This window comes from Hetaerina americana, unplaced genomic scaffold, assembly GCF_022747635.1.
Source record: "Hetaerina americana unplaced genomic scaffold, ioHetAmer1.1.p SCAF_6, whole genome shotgun sequence".
Lineage (NCBI taxonomy): Eukaryota > Metazoa > Arthropoda > Insecta > Odonata > Calopterygidae > Hetaerina > Hetaerina americana.
In genome coordinates this window covers 36,748,559-36,768,907 of record NW_027287205.1, presented here as the reverse complement: position 1 = coordinate 36,768,907, position 20,349 = coordinate 36,748,559, and the positions used below count along the sequence as shown (strand labels likewise).

At 33.4% G+C, this 20,349-nt stretch overlaps 1 protein-coding gene across 1 annotated transcript; it reads left to right on the top strand.

Moving 5' to 3' along the window:
- Positions 1-641: 641 nt before the first annotated feature.
- Positions 642-15,653, top strand: MRG15 (MORF-related gene 15). The gene is made up of 9 exons (XM_071593775.1): positions 642-757; positions 3,543-3,657; positions 4,860-4,955; positions 8,394-8,709; positions 9,897-9,988; positions 10,078-10,180; positions 10,555-10,624; positions 12,200-12,284; positions 12,707-15,653. The coding sequence occupies exons 1-9, from the start codon at positions 730-732 to the stop codon at positions 12,789-12,791; spliced, it is 990 nt and encodes a 329-aa protein (XP_071449876.1). The 5' UTR covers positions 642-729; the 3' UTR covers positions 12,792-15,653.
- Positions 15,654-20,349: the final 4,696 nt, after the last annotated feature.

The window sequence follows — 20,349 nt, the reverse complement described above, 5'->3', positions numbered from 1 at the left end:
AAGGAAATTATAAAAAAATGTTAATAAATTAGTGATATACATAGGACTCATTAACTTCAAATTTAAGATTTACAGCAAAACTGTGCATGTAAATTAGCTGCCAGGTATTATCCCTCATTTATGACACCGATTATCCTCATGGCTACATTTCCTATGGATAATTTAACCATATTAACACAGCTATGCGCGTAGTAGGACTTTTTACATGAGACTCATATTCTACAGAGAGTTTTTAAAGAGGTAGCTATGTGCTATCTCATAGGGCTTTCACTAAAGATACATTAGAAGCTCATATGATAAAGTTGTTAACGATATTTTGCTCAACATGTGGAGCAAAACGTGACTTATTTGTCTTCAACATTGAGTGGGATAGAGTGTAAATAACATTCTTTTTCCCTCCAAAAGAGTTGCCTCAAATTTGTTTCGCAATTACTGGAAATAGCCACTTGGATTTCGGGCTGTGATTGGTCGTACGTTTGAACTGCAAACTGAAAACACTGGCGACTGGGTTATTGCAAAATAAAATTCGCTGCCAGCAATTTTGTAAACAACTTTCCATGCTTGGCGGTAAAAATCAAATGGCTTGGTGTAGAGTATAAGCGCCTCGTTTGTATCGCTTCAGAACTACGAGTAAGCAGAGGCGAGCTTGAGTATTTGAGAGGCTGCGAGGGTTTCGTGCACTTGCTTGTATTTCAGTGTTTTTGAAAGATTAACCAATTTAGCTGCAACATGCCGCCCAAGTTTAAGTTTCAGGAAGGTAATTATGCTTGTGAATTACTTGTAATGATAAACAAGAGGTTCAAAATTATTTTGCCCACCTCTGTTCAGATGTAGGATGTTGCCATTTACTTGAAATATCCCTTGTTATTGGTCATTTAGCCGAGTAATTATTCATGGAAGTAGTGAATGCTTCAATTTCAATATTACCATTGATGAAATGCATCCTTCCTAACCACGAAATTATCAAAAAAGATTTATCATCACCCAGGTTTGCTTAAGATTTTTGTCGTAACACGAATTCAAACTGGTTAGATGGTGTCCATTTTGATGTGAATGATGACTGAATATATGTATTTATGTTGTGCAACAGAAAGAAGTTTATTTGTAATTTATTGATCACGCTAGCCACTCTCATTTGTATCATCGATTATGTTTTTCCAATGGCGTTAAATGTCTTATTCCGAAATGTGCCCCTTTCTCTTATGGGTTAAGTAAATCGTGGTACACTTGCAGTTTACTGTTGGTTATATATGTGGCATTACGAATCTATTTTGATGGCCTAATTACGTTTAGCAAGTTGCCCTGATGATAATAAACCTAAAAATGTCCTCTTTTATCAAATCTTATCATTTCGCCAAAAAGTGTGTGTCACAGATATCACCTCTGAAAATAACGTTGGTGTAAAGTTTGTATACCTGTTATCCATAGGCTTTGCTATTGTGTGAATGCCATTCTATTTCGCTCTTAAAGTCTTTGTTACAGAAACCATTTGTTGGATGTATTTTCTTGGACTCCTACTCGGAATGGTTTTCTTTTCGTTCATAATGTGACCTGACTTTTCCAGACAAAATACGCCTGAATCAATTGAAGATTATTTCAGTTGAAACACTGTTTAATATGGTCATTAATTGCTTGAATGTTAAATTTAATGGACAATTTAACAAGTAACTGACTCCTGCCTTATTAGCTTGGGTCAACTGATGATGAAATATTTCGCAATGAACATTATGGAAATGTTGACATGCCATGGTGTTAATTTTATTCTAGGTTTGAAATAATTGACTTTGTAATTCCACACACTTTTTGTGAAAGTGTGTGGAATTACAAAGTCAATTATTTCATTACATTTCAATATGTTATGCAAATTCCACAAAGTTACGCCTGAGACAACAAATTTTATTCTAGGTTATTGTTTTGAAAAATTTGGTCTTTTAATTAACTTTTTAATTGATTTATTTGGATATATATTTTTAATACTCCTTAAATGGTATTATTTTCCCAATTCTTTATTATTTAGTCTCTCTCTTAATCCTTAATTAGTGCGTGATTCTAGACATCGTGTTTCTGATGAATTCTACTTATATTTAAAAAAATGATATTCACAGGTGATTGGTCCATTTACTCCCTCACAGAGTTTTTGCAGCTAGCTTGTATGTGTGTAAATAAATGGGGTATGCCAATCATTCAGATGCCTTAGGAAGTAAACAAAAGTGTCGATGGGAGTGAATGAACAGCCAGAAGACTTACATTCGGTCAATATAAATTTCAAATCCAGAAGGGAGAAAGCAAAGGCATGTGACAGAAACTAAGTGACTATTAGTTTCATCCGAAAAGTTTAACTTCATATGTAGAGAAAGGAATTAGTACCTAGAATGGTAAACATAAGGTTTGATAATGAGGAATATAGTGTTGTAGATTACTCTCTGTGACGAGAGTGATGCTGTGTTATTGTTAGTAGAATGTGACCATTCTATGGAAGGAATACGCTTTAGACTTCACTGTTCTGCTTTTTGAGAAGGCATTTACCAATGTCTAGGCAAGAGGGAAAGTGAATATTACAGGAGATGAGTATGCTATAGATCTATAGATGTTTAAATCAGTAAATGAATTAGATTACCCTGTTGTATAAAATGGAGAGCAGTATGATGTTGGAAATATGTCTTCAGAAAATATATCCATTTGCATAAAATTGAGGTAGGAGAAAAAGATTTTATGCTGATAAAAATATATAGCTTTGAAAGTAGAGAGAGTTGTGTATATTCCTATCATTCCTACTCGTTGCTGAAGAATTTGAATGAAAAGGTTCTGGGTAGGAATGAAAGTGAGCAGGAATTGAGATAATAAGATATTTAGACAATAAAGCTTTATTTCCCCCACCAACCACAGGATTTCAGTCAGTGAGGGAATTAAAGAATAAGTATAACTAAGTGGAAGAAGTATGCCAGCTCCTTTTCCTCTGCCACGTATGATCTCCCGGAAAGATCTGGTACCCAAAAGAAAACTGCCTGGATGAAGTTGAGGGGGCCCAGAAGTACCACCCAGAGCCGAACTCTGGCCAGTGGCCCAATGCCCTGCCCGTTGGACTGCCGTGCCATATTCCTGATTATATTTGAAGTCAAACAAATGAAAGAATGCCCAAAAAAAATTTACATCTGTCTCACATGACAGAAATGTGACTTTCCTCATAGACAAACTTCACCCTAAAAAACCCAAGAATAAATTAAACAAAAAAACACATGATACAAAACCTACTTTAGAAAGTAAGTTATTAACTTCAAATATCAGTATCAAACATTTCATTTTTCAGAAGTTGACATTTTTCTGAGGTAGGATGGGCTTTCATTATTCATTCAACCAGTTACTTCTTAAACGTTGTTGTGACTTATTCCAAAAAGAATTTATTATTTTAGTTCTCACTTTGGTTAGTGAATTGACTCAAGGGTTAAAAGAATTTTGTATGTAGTACATTCATGCCATTTAGTTAATTCACTAAGTTTTGGAATACATTACTAATGCATCATTTTTTCATTGCATGCAATCAGGTGAGAAGGTTCTTTGCTTCCATGGACCATTGATATATGAAGCAAAGTGCCTAAAGTCTCAGGCCAAGGAAAAGCAAGTAAAGTACTTCATCCATTATGCTGGATGGAACAAAAAGTGAGTAACTGTTGTTCGTAAGCCCTGAATGATGATTTTTTATCAAAGATAGGAGGAAGTGCATATGCTTACAAACAGTGTTCAATATGCTGAATAATAACTCTTGAGCCTGTGAAGATTTTGCTATACCTTATCTGTGTGTATGTCCTATTGACCACTAAATGATATAATACTTTGGGAGCAAACACTAAAGGATATAATTTATAGTCAAGAGAAGACTGGGAATGGGAAAGGTTTATGGAGATTTCATGGGGTGAGAACTTGATATCGTTGCCATCATACAGCTGGCAGGAGGTTATCTCTTAGCTCTGGCTTCCTGAGATAAACCTCCAAGTTCAATTTGTTCTGACTTCTATTGGTCCTAATAAACAGTCATTGTCTCAGCAGGGAAAACTGGTCTGTGAATCTTTGCAATTGAAATTTTGAGTGTCTAGTGTGAAATATTCTTTTATCTGATGATTACCCATGCTGGGGCATGATTACAGTGTGCATTTGTTTGAAAGAAATGCTAATCATATTGCCAATATTACTTGTGTTATTTATCAGTTTGCAATTTAATAAGTTTCTTGAAACTTTCTAAAAATTAGGAGCCCTATGTGCACCCCAGTTGATGTGTCTATATGTATCAGCTTTCAAGGTTTTATCATTATGTGTAAATGAAAAGATGTGTCCTGAAAATGCTTGCTTGGCCATTCATAATGCTATGGTAAACTCTTTTGAGTTGAAAATGGATATGTATGCATTGGTCGTTACATCAGGGTGGTCACTGGGTCAGGAAAGAGTCTGGAATTTGATAAATGATTTGGGAATTACTGATGAGAATAAATTTCCTTCTATGTCATGAGATCCATTGATGGTAGACGTATATGATTGTGTATTCAAGCCCTGACAAAAATAAAAAATGCAGTTTCAGACTAGTTTCAGTATGCCAGTCGCATGTAAAGATGCAACTGCCCAAATGAAAATGTTTAATTGTATGCCAAGCCCTGGAGAAAAATAAGAAAAAGCACAGGAAAATGTGAATTTGAGAAATCTGTAAAAAATTTGGGAATGGAATTCTATTAAATGAGTGGCCACCCTCTAATTGTCACATTTTTTCCCCTCTGTTGTGACTTCTTAGTTGTGTATTTACTAAATAGTTTACTTTAAATCATCTCTTATCAATGTCATTTGTTTAATAATGATGCAATAATTACTTTCAGTTGGGACGAGTGGGTACCTGAAAGCCGAGTTCTAAAATACAATGAAGCTAATGTGCAGAAACAGAAAGAATTGCAGAAGGCCCATGAAGCCCAAATGTAAGTTGTCGATTTACTTCTTTCTCGAGACATAGATTCTTTAAAAGCTCCCAAAATCATTTTGGTTCATCCATACCCCGATCCATTTATGATTAACTCTGGGTCATCATCACTTGGTAATTTTCCAGGTAATGCCTTAAGCTTTATAACTATATAAACAAGTAATTATCAGTCCTAGTTGAATTCTTCTCCTCAACAAGTCCCTCCCTCCGGAACCACAATTGCAGTGATAGGTGCCCGACATGGCAGTTAGGGAAGGTGATCCACAGCAGAGTTAATTTGCACCAGAAGGGAAGGATTGGAAGGGTGAAGAGAAACGCAGCGTCAGCATTAGTGTACTCTTAGCAAAAGGCAGCCAGGGCTCCACAGTTTTAAATCCCATCCAACAAACGAACACTCAATTAAAGTGCATCCTACAAAGCCCTTCAAGTAGGGATCAGGATACCAATGAAAAAAACTGCCACCTACAGGATCCTGGGTAAGAAGCCAGTATGTTCGCCATTGAGCCATCCCGATTCCCCAGCCACTACAGCTCATTTCTATGAGTGAGAGGTAGCTGGCATGGACTGACTCACCTGGTGCTATGAAGGAAGGTGGCAATGGGGAGGTTAGTGTATAATGTAAAAGTCAGGTAGGAGGGCAGTTGGGGTAGAATGTGTGTGTTCTGGTGTGGGGATGGTATTTTTGGGCGTATAACACATTGGATGCTAGCAGTGAACATTTAAATTCCATAATTTCAATTAAATTAACAATTTTGGTGAAAATAAGGGTTTTTTTTTGCTCTCAAACAAGTTGAGCATCTTCAAGGAGTATGCATGAAAATCAGGATACAGACTAAATAATTCAACTGAGTTAATTCTTAAATTAGTCGAAATTAAGCCACTTCACCGAGTAAAATTTATATAAATGATGATTGATGTGTACAAACTTTGTTTCTGGCATCTAAGAAGTAATGGATTTAGCCATGGAATAATTATGAAATTCTGATAACTTAAACGAAAATTGAGGATTGAAAGTTTTAAAAAATGTTATGCATTGACGAAATGTATTTTATGTTAAACCGTGGATTTTTTTTAATAATATGGAATCTCCTGTTTTGTCAATCCTTGACTGAATTTTTATGTATTGCCTTGAATAGAAACTCATTAAATTAAGCTCGGTATTTAAAAAACCACTCAATACAGCTACAGATCTATGGATGACTTTAAACTGCTTTAGATCATAGTGTAACAATTTTCAATTCTCTCAATGGTTAGATTTTCTGTTGAAAATTGGTCTAATGAATTGGAATTCCAAAACCTATCCATTATCATAAAAGAGCACAGAAATCAATTTTCGAAGAATATTAATTATGTAATCTCTAATTTTATAATCCTAAATGATAACCAGTACCACCATAGTGATCACTAGCCACCCCACAATACTTATTAGCTTAGTCACAATTCTACTTAGCTTTCTTGACTTTCACAACAAACTCAGCATAATCAAATCCAATATTCCAACTCAGGGGTTACAATAATATCCTTATTCACAAATTATTTGAGAAAATTTATCCACCAAGTTATTCATGTCTTGATGAGAGTCTAGCAGATCTGCATTTACACACTTGAGTAAGTAACCCATCTTGAGAACCTTAATTATATGGTGAAATGTCACGCACAGAGATAAATTCAAGTTTAGCTTTTTCTACCACATAGGCTTAGGTAAGTTTTTTTTTCATTCCGAAGACAGAGTTGTTACAGGAAAGTGGCATTTACATGCAAAATATTGTGACTACTGAAATTTATAGGGGAGAATTTGGGAAGAAATTCAAATTTTAGATTTAGCATAGACCCTTTTAAGTTTTAGGAGCAACAAGGATATCAAAATAATCTATTTGATAAAATAGAATATTATATAGATAGATAGAGGTCTTTATTTGGGCAAAATTGAAACCTAATGGTCCCTTCTTCCATTTATCCATCGTCATATAGATATTATATAAGGCATTAAATATATAGTTACATTCATACGTACACATAAATACACATAGACAGATACATACAGATTTGCTTATGGAAAAGAAAAAAAGTATATATATATATATATATATATATATATATATATATATATATATATATATATATATATATATATATATATATATATATATATATATATATATATACACACACACACACACATATATGTACATATACCCATATATATTATGTAGTGGTGGGGACAATGTGAACTCATGCCTGCAATTTTACTGGGCTAATGTTATTTCTTAACACTTAATAATCTGTCAAATTTTCAATTTTACTTCATATTCTCCTGGTAACTAATAAAATAACTATAACTGATATAATGAAGGCTGTAATAGTTGTTCCTCATTCTCAACCATTCAATGCCAAGTAATGAGACAGTGCTAGTATTTTTTTCAAATTTAATTTCAAAAATGAAACTATAGATTTGGAAATATGAAAATGTTCAATGAAATGAACTAAAATACTCAGAATTAATAAACATCAGATGTTCATATAAATGTTTTGTTTCGTGTGTTTACCACAGCAACAGGAAATGCATTAGAAACCATTGTTGATTATTTGTTATCATGATTATCATTCTGTTGCTGTGTTTTGCTTCATAGCTGTGCTGTCACCATAAAGGATATATAAACATCTTAAGTATAATATTTTGTTTATGTTGCATTTAGAAGTTAAATGTTAAAAGCAGTCTTGTTGCATATTTTATAAATCAGCACAGTTAAGAAAATGACAGTAATGTTTGCCAGCTGAGCCATAAAAGTACATCCACATGCCTAGGTAATTAATTGGTTTCTCCTACACTTATGGCAATAATTTAATGCTTTGAATATTATGATATATAGTACTTCATTGAAAAAATATAATCCAGTCCTACTGGATTAAGAAAATATCTACTTTTTGCCAGTATTCTTATGTAAAGGTAGATAACATTGATTAATAATATTAGAGTTGATATATCATGTTCATTTTGTATTATGAATGGCTATGCTTATGTTTCATACATTTATTCCTCCTAATTGTAGGTTAATATTAATTGTCCAGTGTATTTGTACTTCCTGTCGACAGACTTAATTTAGAAAAATATTTCCACGCAATGCATCGTATATTCTCTTTGTGAATGGCATTGTGCCTCTAAATAAAATAAAAATGCTTTGAATGGAAATTGTACAGAATTCCAATTTGTTTATTATCATTGAATCAGTTTCAATGTTGGCAAATGTTCTTTATTGCATTAAAATTTTTGAAATTAATTTACACCACAGATTGGTTAAAAATTTGATTTATTTAAACATTTAAAATGAAATTCCATTGAGTGAAAATGGAAACACTTAGCATCAATATTAAAAGTAATCATATATTGGAACAACCTCAAAGGGTGATAATAAATAGATAAATATAAATTTTTTAGGAAAAATAAAAAATCAACAAAAACAACTCTGTCAAAAAGAAAATCTGAAACCCCTGCGAAAGATCCAGACAGTCGGGCATCTACTCCTTCTGTAGAAAAGGCAAAAGTCAAAGTTCCAGGTCCTCCTCTGACTTCAACTCCATCATCGTCACAAGACTCCTCATCAGATGTTCCAAGAAAGAAGAGAGGTCGTTTGGACCCAACAGTAGAAACTGAAGAGCAATTTTTGACCAAAGTGGAAGTAAAAGTCAAAATACCTGATGAGTTGAAGCCGTGGCTAGTGGATGATTGGGATTTAATTTCTCGTCAAAGAAAGGTAGGTTTCTTATTGCTAGGATTAAATAATTAATATAAGCTCATTCCTATAACCCTTGATTAAAGAACCAACCAAAACTCTCTAGCTAGACATGGTCTGTTATGATACATAGAACAGACATTTGCATTTTTCACTATTTTCCATAATAACGTGAAAGTTACTCCTTGATTTTCTCCCTGAAAAATTTACAAGATATTTGGAAACATTACGAATTGTTGGTAATTTCTCAATGTAAAATTTAGTGGTATATGCTATGCAAATCTCTTGAATGCTGCAGATTTCTTCATTAAGTCCTACATAAGTGGCCTTTCAGTGAAAAAAAGGCCCCCTCACCTCTTCTAAACTAAGCCAATAAACTGATTAAGAATCTTATTGTATACTTCAATTTTCTGAGAGTATAAAAAAAAAAGTCTTTGCAAATTATGTTTTTGTATAATACTTTTTTTCTACTCATCATGTATATTTAAAACCACAGTAATCAACCCAAAGATTGGTTTGATAGGTGAGATTAAAACCCACTTAGTACTAAACCCAACAACATGTATATAGGGACCAGTTACTTTCCCAGGAAGTTGCTATAGCTTGGTTGATGGTGGGGATGCCTGGAGGCATGGTGCTGAATCAAACCTGGGCTCTCCTGATGGTAACCCAGTGTTCTACCTACTGAACTAGCATGCTCTTATCATTTATATTACTTTATATAGTTCAAAATGATGTATGTTATAAAAAAAGGGAAGAATGTCATGGCAGTTGTTCATATCATCGGAATATAATAAATAGCCTAATGAGGAATAAACTGCATGTACTGTTGTGCTAGCATATCTGTAAGTACAGATATTTCTGTTCCATTGTTTAAAAGGAGGATTTATTTTGCCAAAAAAATAATGAATGTATTTTTGTAGTTATCAGTTGTTTAAATTTGGTTTTTATAAAAGTTATTTTTGATCATTGATAAGAGTTCAGTGGCCATGCATCTCTTCCTTATGTGAAAAGTGACAGTTTGGCAATTGTCAGGGATAGAATTTTGCATATCCGCCACTCCAGAATAACAAGAGCTTAATTGTTTTCATTAGCAAATAAAATTTGTCATTATCGAAAACTTTCAGTTAAATATCTGAGAGCTAGTTAAGATATTTAAAAAAATATTTATATTGCACACTTACCATTTTGTTTCTATTGCTTTCCAGTTATTTAACCTTCCAGCCAAAGTTACTGTCGATGAAATTTTGGAAAATTATGTAAAGCATAAGACGTCGAGCAAAACAAATACTCCGAACAAGTAAGAAAATGTTAATGTCTCATTTGTTTGCATAAACTTGAGGTTGTATTTTGTGAATTAAAAACTTATGAGAAAAACTATTTTTTCAGAGAAAGTGCAGTATTGGAAGTTACAAATGGTATTAAGGAATATTTTAATGTCATGTTGGGAACGCAGCTACTTTATAAGTTTGAAAGACCCCAGTATGCTGAAGTAAGTATGGCAATTTGTAATTTTTTTAATTTGTGAATTATTTATGTTTTCTTTTTCTTTTGTAAAGGAATAGAGTAATCATGATTCTATAAGTTCTTTCATAAATATATAGGTGTGATATGCAAGGGGGTGTTACTAGATCAGTGTGATACTGAAATTTTTCTCAGTCCATTTGCCAAATGCTTAGTAATTTAATACACTGTTCTTAATGTCAATCAGTGAAAAATAATGAAATATCAGTGGATGTTGAAGATGTTGGTGTCAACATCCATTATAACCTAAATCTATGCTTTGGCAGACTTAATTTTAGAATTTGTTAGAATAAAGGCTCTTTTTAAGTAATTTTGATTGTATAATTGGTTGGTTTTTTACAGATATTTCAGTCAAACCCTGATACTCCCATGAGTAAAATATATGGCGCAATACATCTTTTGAGGCTTTTTGGTGAGTAACCAGTGGTAATTATATTAGTTGTTTTAAATAATATTTCACTTCAGTTTGAATTTTAAATTGATTAATAAATTTTGTTTGTTGTCATTGAGCAGAAAGCAGTGTTCCCACAAAAATGTTTTGCTTTTGATTTCAATGAAAATGCATATTATGAGGTCCCTTTAACATGCTTTGACCATTTTCTGAATTATATTTATTTTTGAAATTACTTACAATTTTTCACTCTGTTGGATTGTTATGGGCACAATAGCTCCAAAAATATCAACTTAAAAAAAATGCAATTTTATATTAAGCATTTTATAAGCTGATAAGATTTTTGCCTAAATTCCCCAGCCAGAATTGACCATTGTTGTCTTTAATGAAAACTTCGTTGCAATTTTCCACAGTTAAAACTTTATTGCCGACCATGGTTTCGATACACTGTATCATCATCAGGTGAGCTCACCTGATGATGATACAGTGTATCGAAACCATGGTCGGCAATAAAGTTTTAACTGTGGAAAATTGCAACGAAGTTTTCATTATGTCTCGATTCCACAACATCACGCCTGACTCTTCACTTTTCGTATTGTTGTCTTTTTTTGTAGCCGCTACGAAGATCGTTTATAAGAGTCTGATATTTGAGAATATTTTGATATGTGACAGTGGTGTCAATCCTAAAAAACATTTCAATAATGTGAGAGACCTGGCAACTATGGTCCTAGCAAAAAAGGATGTGAATACAATGCTTGCATTCAGATTATATCTTCAATGATTTGCACATAATTGGCAATGAAATCTCTTTTCCTTTCCTTTAAGTTATCCTTAAGGAGTAGTCCTGAATTTAGTTGGCATCCCAATGGCATAAAATTATGAAAGTAAAGGCAAAAACTTATAATAGGACTAGCAATTATATAATAGGATGTTGTATTTACTAGTGTATTATATCCAATGCTATTTTGCATTGTCTGTTAACCTAGCAAAAAAACCTACCTCAATGTTTTGGGAATGATTGAGTTTTTTGTGAGAAATGAGTGACAAACATATGATGCAATCATGTTGTAAACGCAAAACTTCGCTAGAAAAATGCTTAAAAGTAAGCAGTGTTTCAAGTACTTTGAAGTGAACATTTTCGTTGTTTATGAGACCAGATCATGGCTTCAAACTATGTTACAATCATATTTTGATTTATTGACACTGAAATGGATGTGACATTGTATGCTTTTGGTGGGCGACTACTTAGTTTCAAAGATAGGTTATTAGGAATTCAATGGCATTAAATTAATGAGGTTTTAAGATATTCATGAACATTTTTTTGTCAGTTACACACCATTGGGGTCTTTTTCAAAGTTGGATAACCCAGTAATTGTTAATTTACTTAAGAACTGTAGTTATTCGTATCTATAATTTTTTAATTTAAATAATCAGAAGTTTTACCATTTGCATTAAATTTCCATATTCTTAGCCGAAAAAAATGTGGTGTTATATGTGGTGGAGCTTTATTAACATGGTAATTTTAATTGCTGAATGAATATTTGTGACTTAGTCTTCATTGTAGAATTTTGACATTAATTTTATTATTGCTTTCAGTTAAACTTGGAAGTATGTTGGCGTACACTCCTCTAGATGAGAAAAGCATCCAACTACTGTTGATGCATATTCAAGACTTTTTGAGGTGAGCATTAATTGTTTTGATAAAAACATTTCTCACTAGGATATGTTTAATTATCATTTTAATTTATAGAAAGGCTTATTTTCTTGTTGCCAGGACTCTTTATTGCCCATAGAGCAGCATAGTAACTAATTATTAATTTTAATTATCATCCATGTAAAATTGCGAATGTTAATACTGTTCGTTTGCACTTTCACTTGTGAAATAAAAAGTTCCATGGTGATTTGATGTTCAGGGAACTTGTTTCACTGGGTAACATCCTTACCTTCATGATTTTACGTTTCAAAGGCTCATATTTCAAAGTTCTTATTGCCCAGCAATTTACTCTTAAAACATTGCAAAGAATATAAGAAAGGAGCAAATCAAAAAAATATATATAAAACTTGGGACCAGTGTAATTTAAAATTGACAATTTTACATTTCAGATATTTGCACAAAAATTCCTCAACGCTCTTTAGCCTTCAAGACTATGGTCCAGCATCTCCGGAGTATCATAGAAAAGCCATGTGAGACTTGCTGGAGGAGGAGGAGGACTGGAACCAAGTTTGATCAAGGAAACAGAAGTTCCTCTCTCAAGTATAAGGCACTTAGATCTTGTGACTCTGGCAAGACAGAGGTGAATTTTTAATTGAAAGCCAGGTAACTTGTTTGAGTCTTTCATTCTTGCCAAAGTGTATGAACATCTGCCGCCAAATACACTTGAGGTGTCATGTACCAGCCCCCATCCTTAACCTCCACTCGATAAAGATATTTGTGATAATATCTCAAAAGAAAAAAGCATTTCTCATTTCTGGAATGAAGTCATATGTTGGCTTGTCAAAAGGTGTGTGTCATGGACTGTGATTTTGTAAATAGTGAGGACTTATTAATGCAGGAATCCAAGACTAAATTTTGTATACCATAGGTATTCAAATTTTCCTGCAGCTCAACTCGTAAAGATATTAAAATGAATCTTTATTTCTGAGCCCTTGGGGAGCGTAATTTATTGAGACATGTTTCGATATGTTAAAGCGTGTGTCAGTTAATAGAAATTAAATGTACTGATTCTCCAAAGTAAAAGGTATTCATTTTAGCTAAGAAGTTTAAAATGGTTATACTAGCCCTTATTTTATAATATGGATAAAGTTATTGTTAATGTGAAAAATCTCATGTTAGCTTAAAATTTGGTTGATAATGTGGACTATTGGTTAATTATGTATAAAATCATTTACCAAATTGAAAATTTTTCTCCCTGTAGTAATGTGACTGTTATGGGCTACATGTTATTTTGTAATGTAAATCTTTAATTTGTGGTAGTGTACCATGGCAGAAGTGGGAGTGTGAGACATTGAAGTAAGCAGAAATTTTAAAATGGTGCATGATATTCAGTGTAAATGATTGTGGCTGTCATTCTTGTGTGTTGTGTTTGCTGTTGTTGGACCCCTAATCTTGCCTTAAGGGGTAATTTATTTGGATATATGTGTATTGTTTAGAATAATACAGAACCTTGAAGTCAAATGTGCAGCATTATCGATGAGGTGAAGCATACTCCAAAATAAATGGGGTATTTGAAAGTGTCTGCTGTGCTTAAGTTTTTTCTTAAGTGAATGATATTTGTAATAAGTTTCAAAAATGTATGCTTGCTAACTAAGTAGGATCTAGTCTACATAAATCTATGAGGAAAAGTGTGAAGTGAAATAACAAGACTCAAAATTTTAAATATGGTTTCATTTTTACCTCCTTACTGAACAAAAGAAATGAAAACCAAATTATATGCCAAATGTTTAAATCTTGGCATGGAGTACTTTATGGTGTTGGTAGTTCTCGACAAGGAATTCTGCAACTAAGGGTGCTGATGGCCATAAACATTGATATTTAAGTTTATGACTTCTACAAACTCTGCTGTTGAGGGGCTTAGCTCTTACTTTATCCAGAACATGATGCTTGACTATCTGGTTATGTTTGAACAGAATTTGACAACTTGGTCTACATGCTTTACAAAGTACTATGATGGAGGGTACATTTCCTATGGCTCTTCCTCCTAGAGTTAACACAATAACCATGAGCATAGCATAATTTGAATACATGGCATATACATGGTCCCCGAGTTATGTAATTAATGCCTTCTTACACCTTCTGCATAAACAGGAAATTGCTTTACTTATCTTTGAGGCAGGAAAGTTGGGTAATAGTTGTTGAAGAAATTTTGTATGGTTCATGTTACGTTATCAAGAATGCGTTTGTTGATGAAAATGAGCAAAATTTCCCAGAAAATATCCTAATTAGTGATTAGAGCATACCATGTGAGATTTGCAAATTTAAACAAATGTGGTGACTTTCAGCATAGTATTTCCAACTTTAAAGAAAATACATAGTTATTACCTCATTTATATGGCTACAGTGCATCATATAGTGATCACTTTTATACATTTATCTTTTTACTCTATATTGCAACAAGTAATGAGGGGAATACTGAGGAAGTTGAATGCTTTAATGCCCGCTGAAATAAATGTACAAAAGTGTTCAGTAGAAGTTCCACAATTGAAAAATAACCAAAGGAATTAGGGGATAAATATCCTAATGGCACATATCGTCAGTTTAAAGAGTGATTTCTCAGTCTTTGCTACGTAATGGTAATGAAGTGACTACAAACCATTGGTATCACCCGAGTGTGATGTATTGCCATATCAATTTTCTATTTATGGAAACAATATACTGAAATGGTAATATCACCTGAGTGTGAAAATTTCGTAAAAGTTGATGACTTTTGTTATGTTAATAATAAATAGTATTTTTCTCGCATATTTGGATTGTATTACTCTTTGAGTTTGGGAAGGGCAAAGGCATAATAGTATCTCCTTGAGCAGTGTGTCTGCTTACAAAATGTGTATTTAGGTACCCAAGTAAGGGCTTGCTTAACTCGGGGACTACCAGTGTATAGGACACCTACCTGACGTACTTGGTAAGAAATAGCTATTGAGGTACGAACAATATTATGTATCAACTCTACACAAGTTGATGAGTTACAGAACAAAATTCAAATTTATTCATTTCTTATGAAAAATCACTAACATTAGAAAACCTTGTCGTGTATGTTCCTTGTGTGTACATCTTACAGCATGTGTCAATCTCTCTGACAAAATCTAGTGCTTCGTGAAAATGCTATTGCATTTATTGTTAGTTAATGTACTATTGATATGTGTGTAAAAGTGTTTGGTGTTTTATTGGACCTGTGGATATGCATTTCCCTTAGAACTAGTTGTATAGGAATGCATTTTAGTGTAACCTTGCATATGTTTGTTAGGTTGGTGACTAAAGTTTGGTTATTGTAAATATTAGTGGAAGTGTGTTTGATTATTAAACATGCCTAAGGAAAAAAATTGAAAATGAGGAATTTTGAGGGAATGATTGCCTCTTTATTTGTTCTTATTATTTATTTCTAGCCGTTTAGTACCTTTCTTAACTACTGTAAATGAAATTATATATTGGTGTTATCTATGGCCATCAATGTTTATGTAGGAGAGAGGAGTGGTAGGGAAGGTGGGGGGTAAAAAAGGAATGGTAGCTCATGGGGCCCAGTTGCTCGCCAGAGGATCTGTGGAAGATGAGTAGCTGCTGCACCAGTTTTATTTGTAGCATTTGCACTTGTTTGGATGTAGTACAGGTAACTGGGTGGGCACCTAGTTGGGGATGTGATGCTAAGGAAGCTTTAGGATGTGAAGAGCAAAATGTGTCTAAGGAAAAGGAACAAAGGAGAAGTAAAAAGCGGAAGTCACAACTGTTTGGATGGAAATGCCATTGTCATCTGGTAAGGTATGATGTCCTGTTCAGATTAATTGGAAATGCAAAAAATTTCTTTCAAAAGGTACAAGAAATAACTTTGATATAGTTAATAGCTGTTCTTAGTTGGGAATGTTCAGAAGAAAAGTTTAGTTGAAGAGGAAAAAGTCTACATTAGGTGTCTGTCAATCCATCAATCTTCCATTTTCCTATCCAGATAAAGTTCATAATGTTTTGAATGACAGTGTGAAATGTTAATCTCGTAGGATAATTATGGATGAGCCATATAATTTTTGGTTATCCATTCTCTCTTAATATAAACTCAGTGAATGTAGCCATTCATCCTTTCTACTTCACATTTATAGTCTGCTTTTGGCATCCTCTGCCATGGGTGTCATGGCTATGGTATTTCTTTCTAAGATTAAAAGAATGATTTTACTTACAGATTTGTGTAACCATTTCGTACCATATGACATTGAGTTCTCAATAGAAAATGAAATTGCTCATGTATGGAATGTGGGTTCATTTCATTAAACTTACATCAATTGGGATAATTTTATTGACAAGTGATCATCTTGCATTTACTTTACCACTAAATGGTAATATCAAAATTTTGAATTGAAAAAGCTTTCCTAGTTGTGCAGAATGAATTGGCTGCAGTTGACCAAAATATCATTCATTACATTAATGTCTTCCATGTATGTAAAAAAGTTACCTCTTGCTCTTTTAGTCTCAATTGTTTTTCACATGTATTTACGTGCAAAAGTAGAAGGGAAGTATTTAATTAGGAATAAGTACTCTATATATCTTTTAAAGATGAGTTTCAAGATAACATTTTTAAGGACAGGTAAAATTTGTTTTTTTTTAGGTGGGAGTGGGTAGAAATATATAGCATTAAACCTTATTAAGTTAAAATTATTGAAATAGGAAAATGCATTGCGCGGGAGTCTTGACTCTGAAATTATTGGAAATCCTTGACTCTGAATGTTCTCTAATTTTTGAGGCCCCTCCCATCCTATTATTATGCAGACATTGCATCATGTTTGTGGCATAGCCCTCTTCTTAATCGATAATAGGGACTACAGTTAATAAAAAAATATCTCTCCCTAATAACCAATGAAGTCTGTTGTTGCTAAAGTCAAACAGCTAGTGTATGATTGAGATATTATTAAGTAATTTGTGAGATAATGGCCCACCACATACGACTTACTTTTTTCAGTGACATAGTTCGTAGTTCTCATTAGTTCAAAATCTAAGTATTTAATAGTAATTTTTAGCAATATCAAGCCAATCAGATGAAAAAAAACACCATTTTGTACATTTCACAGATTTCCTCAAATACCTGCATTTGAATTCTGCCTAATGGCTGTTTCTCTTCCAATGTCGTCACTTCTTTACATGTTTTACATTCTTCTCCAAAAGCATCAAACCTATGCTTATTATATTTTCTTTTATATCTTACATCCTTATCATTCAGTCCCTCTTTGTAAAGGTTTACCTATCAAATTCAGATTTGTTATGCCCTTATCACTTCAGCTAAAATGCCTCCTATTAAGCTAAACATCTGCAGGGTCCAGTTGGTATCCTACAATTTTAAATTAACCTTGTTAATTCGTGGAAACCTCATTACATTCAATGTCAAATGATTTACTTCTCATTGCGTACTTATGCAATTAGAAGTTAATTCCCTTAGCCGGATACTGTTAAGGTTATCACACTGTCTCTATAATGGGCTCAGAAATGATTACCTTGGCTGCCTCATTGTAGCTTGATTATCTACTAATCCAACTTGATTTGATCTACTCGCCTCCTACTTACACTCTTACCTCCAGTCCTCACATGTCTCTTAATTATCCATGTGTTGACTGAAAAGCCTGGATAATTAACCTTGCTTTAGCCCAAAATAAACATCTTGATCCAATGTCCACACGTGTACTGTTAGAGGCATGCATGTTTCAGTCAAGCTAACTTTAATCTCCTCCCTTGTCAGCGATAAATTCATTAAATGTAACCAATTACGTATCGAACACCTTGAAATCCACAAATGCATCCTATAAATCTCATGTTAGGTCACCTAAAACACAAATTTTTTTGTGCAAGGGAATAAGAACAAGAAATTACAGCCAAAGGTTTGGGAAGTGCCGCAATACTAATCCATGAATATCTGGCTTGGGAAGTTAGGGAAAGGTCTTTTGACATTTTATTCTATCCACTCTTCATGTTATGGGATATGGATTCACAGTTTCTGCTACTCTAAGGATGGAATTTTGCATTAGAAGTTTTCCACACAACTCCCAAGGATTTAAAATGAGACCAAAAAAAGGCAGCTTTTCAAGTCCAGATTTTGAACCAGGGAGTTCATAAGTTCACTTTTGCTTTATGATTTTGGTGCAATTTGTTACAAATATAAATAATTGAGCTGGCCAACATGTAGGTTTGCACATGGTATATTCCTATACCCTGAGATCCTTATGATGGCAAATAGTTTTTCAATAATAAAATATTGTGGCTAAGTCATTTCTGTAAATAGAATAAGTACTTTTGACAAGAATATGAGGACTTTGTAAAAATGATCCAATAAATGTCTAAAAACAACTCTTAAAATAATGAACTAAAATGCTCTCTTTACACTCAATAGACTCCTGCATTCATTGGAAAAATTCCCCTTGGTTGACTTCCAACTAGTCGGAAGGGCAAAATTACAATTTGTATCCCAATGGAATAGGTGATTTGGCTTATTTCATTCAGGTATTGATTGAGACGGTCTTTGAAAATTGCTAACATGTGATAATTCATTATCTTTTTTTGAAGTCCTTTATAAAAGTTACTTATAAGCAATGGTTCTTTCTGTCGATGCATTAAATCTTCTGTTATCTTCTCATGGGAGCAGAAATTTGAATATTGTGTGCAAATAGCCTAAGTGACAGCCCATTCTGCATGCAGAATTCAAATTATTTTCCATTCAAAGCTTAATATACCATAATAATGAGCATTATTGTAAATTGCTATTTTGGCCTTCAACTATAGGTGAATTTCCAAGGCATCAACTCATGAAAACGTCAATTGATGAATTAAAAGGTCAGTTACAATTTTATGCTGATAAATTTCTATTATCAACCACAAAGCCTTGAGTCAAAATTAACTTGTGATTGCTAATAACCTGAAAGTATGAGCATAAATTCAAGATATTTTCATGGAAAACATAGTTCACCTTGACCAGAAATCAAACTCATTAATCTTGCCTTCCAGCGTAGAACTTCAATTGATTCAGCTGCCAAAATATGCTCCATGATAGTGGAAGAAGGCACCGTGATAACTTAATTGAATGAATCAATTGGCAAAAATTCATAGGATGCAGATCAATTGTTTTTTCAGCAGAAAATCTCTCACATTGGCATGTAAGTTGTTTTTTGCTTGGGTAAATTATTTCCCTCTGCCCAGGGTTTTAAATGCCATGAGAAAAGTTTGCTTCAGTGTATGAAACTTAAGTCAATCAAATTCAACCATTCTGTGGGACATAATCACTTACTAACCCATTCCAGTCAGATGAATGGGTGAAAATACAAGTATTGTTTCATTGGCTGTTGGTTACCATTATTGAATGAAGACATCATACCATCAAAATGTTAACTTCATTAAAGTCAAGTCAATTAATTGCTTAAAAAATTCAAGTTTTTTTTGGAAACACAAATGCTAGATGCTTCAAGGTGTTCATTGCTTAATACTTTAGAAATATAGATTTCGGGCTTCAGTTTTACACTTAAACATTTCTTTTGGAGACTTACAACCAAGAGAGGGGCATTTTTTTAAATAAGCCAATTGCAAATTCAAAGATGATAGAACGAAAAATAAATTTTATCACTAAAGAATGGAATAATGGATGAGGAGGATCCCTTTATGATAGAACTTGCTGTAACCTGTCATAAAGGGCCACTGTCATATAAAAAGAAGTTAATTTCTCCCTTGCCCATCTCTGCCTTTCACACACCCCTCGCTAGCTTGAGCCAATGTACCCCAGTAAGTTGAATACTCTTTTTTTTGGGATTTACAAATTCACAGTCTAGTCTCACTTTACAAGCCAAATTCTGTTTATAATTTAGCATGGACTGGTGGGCTCACATGAGTTATAGTGGATGATGAGCGTTAGGTATATGCAGTTTACATTTCAAGTTTTAAGAGAGATTGGTATTAATCTGATGACATAATTTACGAACAAATATCACTAACCAGTTCCAGTGATAAAAAATCTAAATAACAGTATGGGTCCAAATTAAATATGCATATTCCACTTTTGCATTTGTCAGTCCCT